This window comes from Austrofundulus limnaeus, unplaced genomic scaffold (genome assembly GCF_001266775.1).
Source record: "Austrofundulus limnaeus strain Quisiro unplaced genomic scaffold, Austrofundulus_limnaeus-1.0 Scaffold549, whole genome shotgun sequence".
NCBI classification, from domain to species: domain Eukaryota; kingdom Metazoa; phylum Chordata; class Actinopteri; order Cyprinodontiformes; family Rivulidae; genus Austrofundulus; species Austrofundulus limnaeus.
In genome coordinates, this window is record NW_013952951.1 from 13,414 (window position 1) to 15,071 (window position 1,658).

Below are 1,658 nucleotides of genomic sequence, written 5' to 3' on the forward strand. Positions count from 1 at the left end.
ATACAGGGCTTTAGAATATCGATACAGTATCGGGAAATAAAATATCGCGATATTTCAGTGTATCGATATTTTCTTACACCCCTAATAACAAACAGTGACAGATCTTCTTTTTCTTCTCAGAAAACAGCACAGTCAGCCCTCCGCCTCTGTACGACCAGAGACCTCCACCGCCAAGACTCTGATGGACATCGGAACCCGCCGCATCTTCAACGAGGACCACGATATTTTCAGACAAAGCGTTCGGCGCTTCTTCCAAGAGGAAGTGGTTCCGCACCACAAAGAGTAAGTAGTGGAAGCACAGACGGCCGTGGCCTTTATGAAGACGTGAAATTAGTTCAGTCCTGTGTTTTTAGCCTCTTGTTCATCGCACTAGGTGGGAGAAGGCGGGCCAGGTGAGCAGGGAGGTGTGGGAGAAAGCCGGCGAGCAAGGACTCCTGGGAATAATGATACCAGAGGAGCACGGTGGCGTTGGAGGGGATGTGTTCTATGCTGCTGTTGTATGGGAGGAGCAGTGAGTTTCTGTTAAAGATTACTTTGAAATGAAACACCGGCCAAATTCTGCTTGTAAGATTAAAATGTTTTTGTTTTTCTTTCAGAATGTATTCCAACTGTTCTGGACCCGGTTTTGTTTTGCACTCTGATGTTATCATGCCTTACATTTCCAAATATGGCAGCAAGGAGCAGATTGAGCGCTTTATTCCCAACATGACTGCTGGGAAATGCATTGCTGCGATTGCAATGTCAGAACCAGGAGCTGGCAGGTCAGAACTCATTCATGCATGGCAGGAGTGTTTTGTGACTTTGATAACATTTCCACTTTTGTATAATACTTTATTTTAGTGATCTTCAGGGTGTGAGGACGTACGCCAAGAAGGATGGCAGTGACTGGATACTTAATGGCAACAAGGTACAGCATCTTAAAAGCAAAAACATTTCATTGATTCTCAGCATCAGCTGAAGTTGATTTCCCATCCTCTCTCTCCTCAGGTTTTTATCTCCAATGGTTGGATGGCCGACGTGGTGGTGGTCGTAACCGTGACCAACCGTGATGCGAAGACAGCGGCACACGGGATCAGTCTGTTCTTGGTGGAGGAGGGCATGAAGGGCTTCCAGAAAGGACGCAAGTTGGATAAGATTGGTCTGAAGGCACAGGTACTGGAGTTCAGGCCCAGTTCCTGCTACTTTAATGTCATTGCTCTAACTCTGTCCAATTGCTTACGGTCACCTTTCTTTCAAAGGATACAGCTGAACTGTTTTTTGAGGATGTGCGACTTCCTGCCAGTGCTCTCTTGGGTGAACTCAACAAAGGTTTCTACTACCTGATGAATGAACTGCCACAGGTAATTGACATTGCCACAAGTTGTGTTCCCAAATTTTTTTATTTGTCTAAACCAGGGGTTCTTAACCTTTTTGACCTCGGGGCCCAATTTATTGAACATAGAGTGGCACGAGGCCCAGTCAGACATTACCAATGTATGGATCAAAATGATAATTATTCTAAATCTTGGTTTAATTTTTATTGTATTTGCATTAAAACTAAATAAAATACACTTACAGTTCAAAAGTAAAACTCCTGTGAAATAATCACAAGGCATGATTATGACAAACATTTTTATATTGTAACCTGCCCATAACAATTATTTGAACAAATACAAAAG

At 43.4% G+C, this 1,658-nt stretch overlaps 1 protein-coding gene across 1 annotated transcript in view; it reads left to right on the top strand.

Annotated features, from left to right (window-relative positions):
• The window catches only part of acadl (acyl-CoA dehydrogenase long chain), a 13,803-nt gene that overhangs the window by 8,195 nt on the left and 3,950 nt on the right, over positions 1–1,658 (top strand). Inside the window, exons 2-7 of the mRNA XM_014026401.1 lie at positions 121–282; positions 374–511; positions 597–761; positions 841–907; positions 988–1,152; positions 1,239–1,340. Coding sequence (XP_013881855.1) covers positions 121–282; positions 374–511; positions 597–761; positions 841–907; positions 988–1,152; positions 1,239–1,340 — 799 coding nt within the window. The remainder of the gene's footprint in view (positions 1–120; positions 283–373; positions 512–596; positions 762–840; positions 908–987; positions 1,153–1,238; positions 1,341–1,658) is intronic.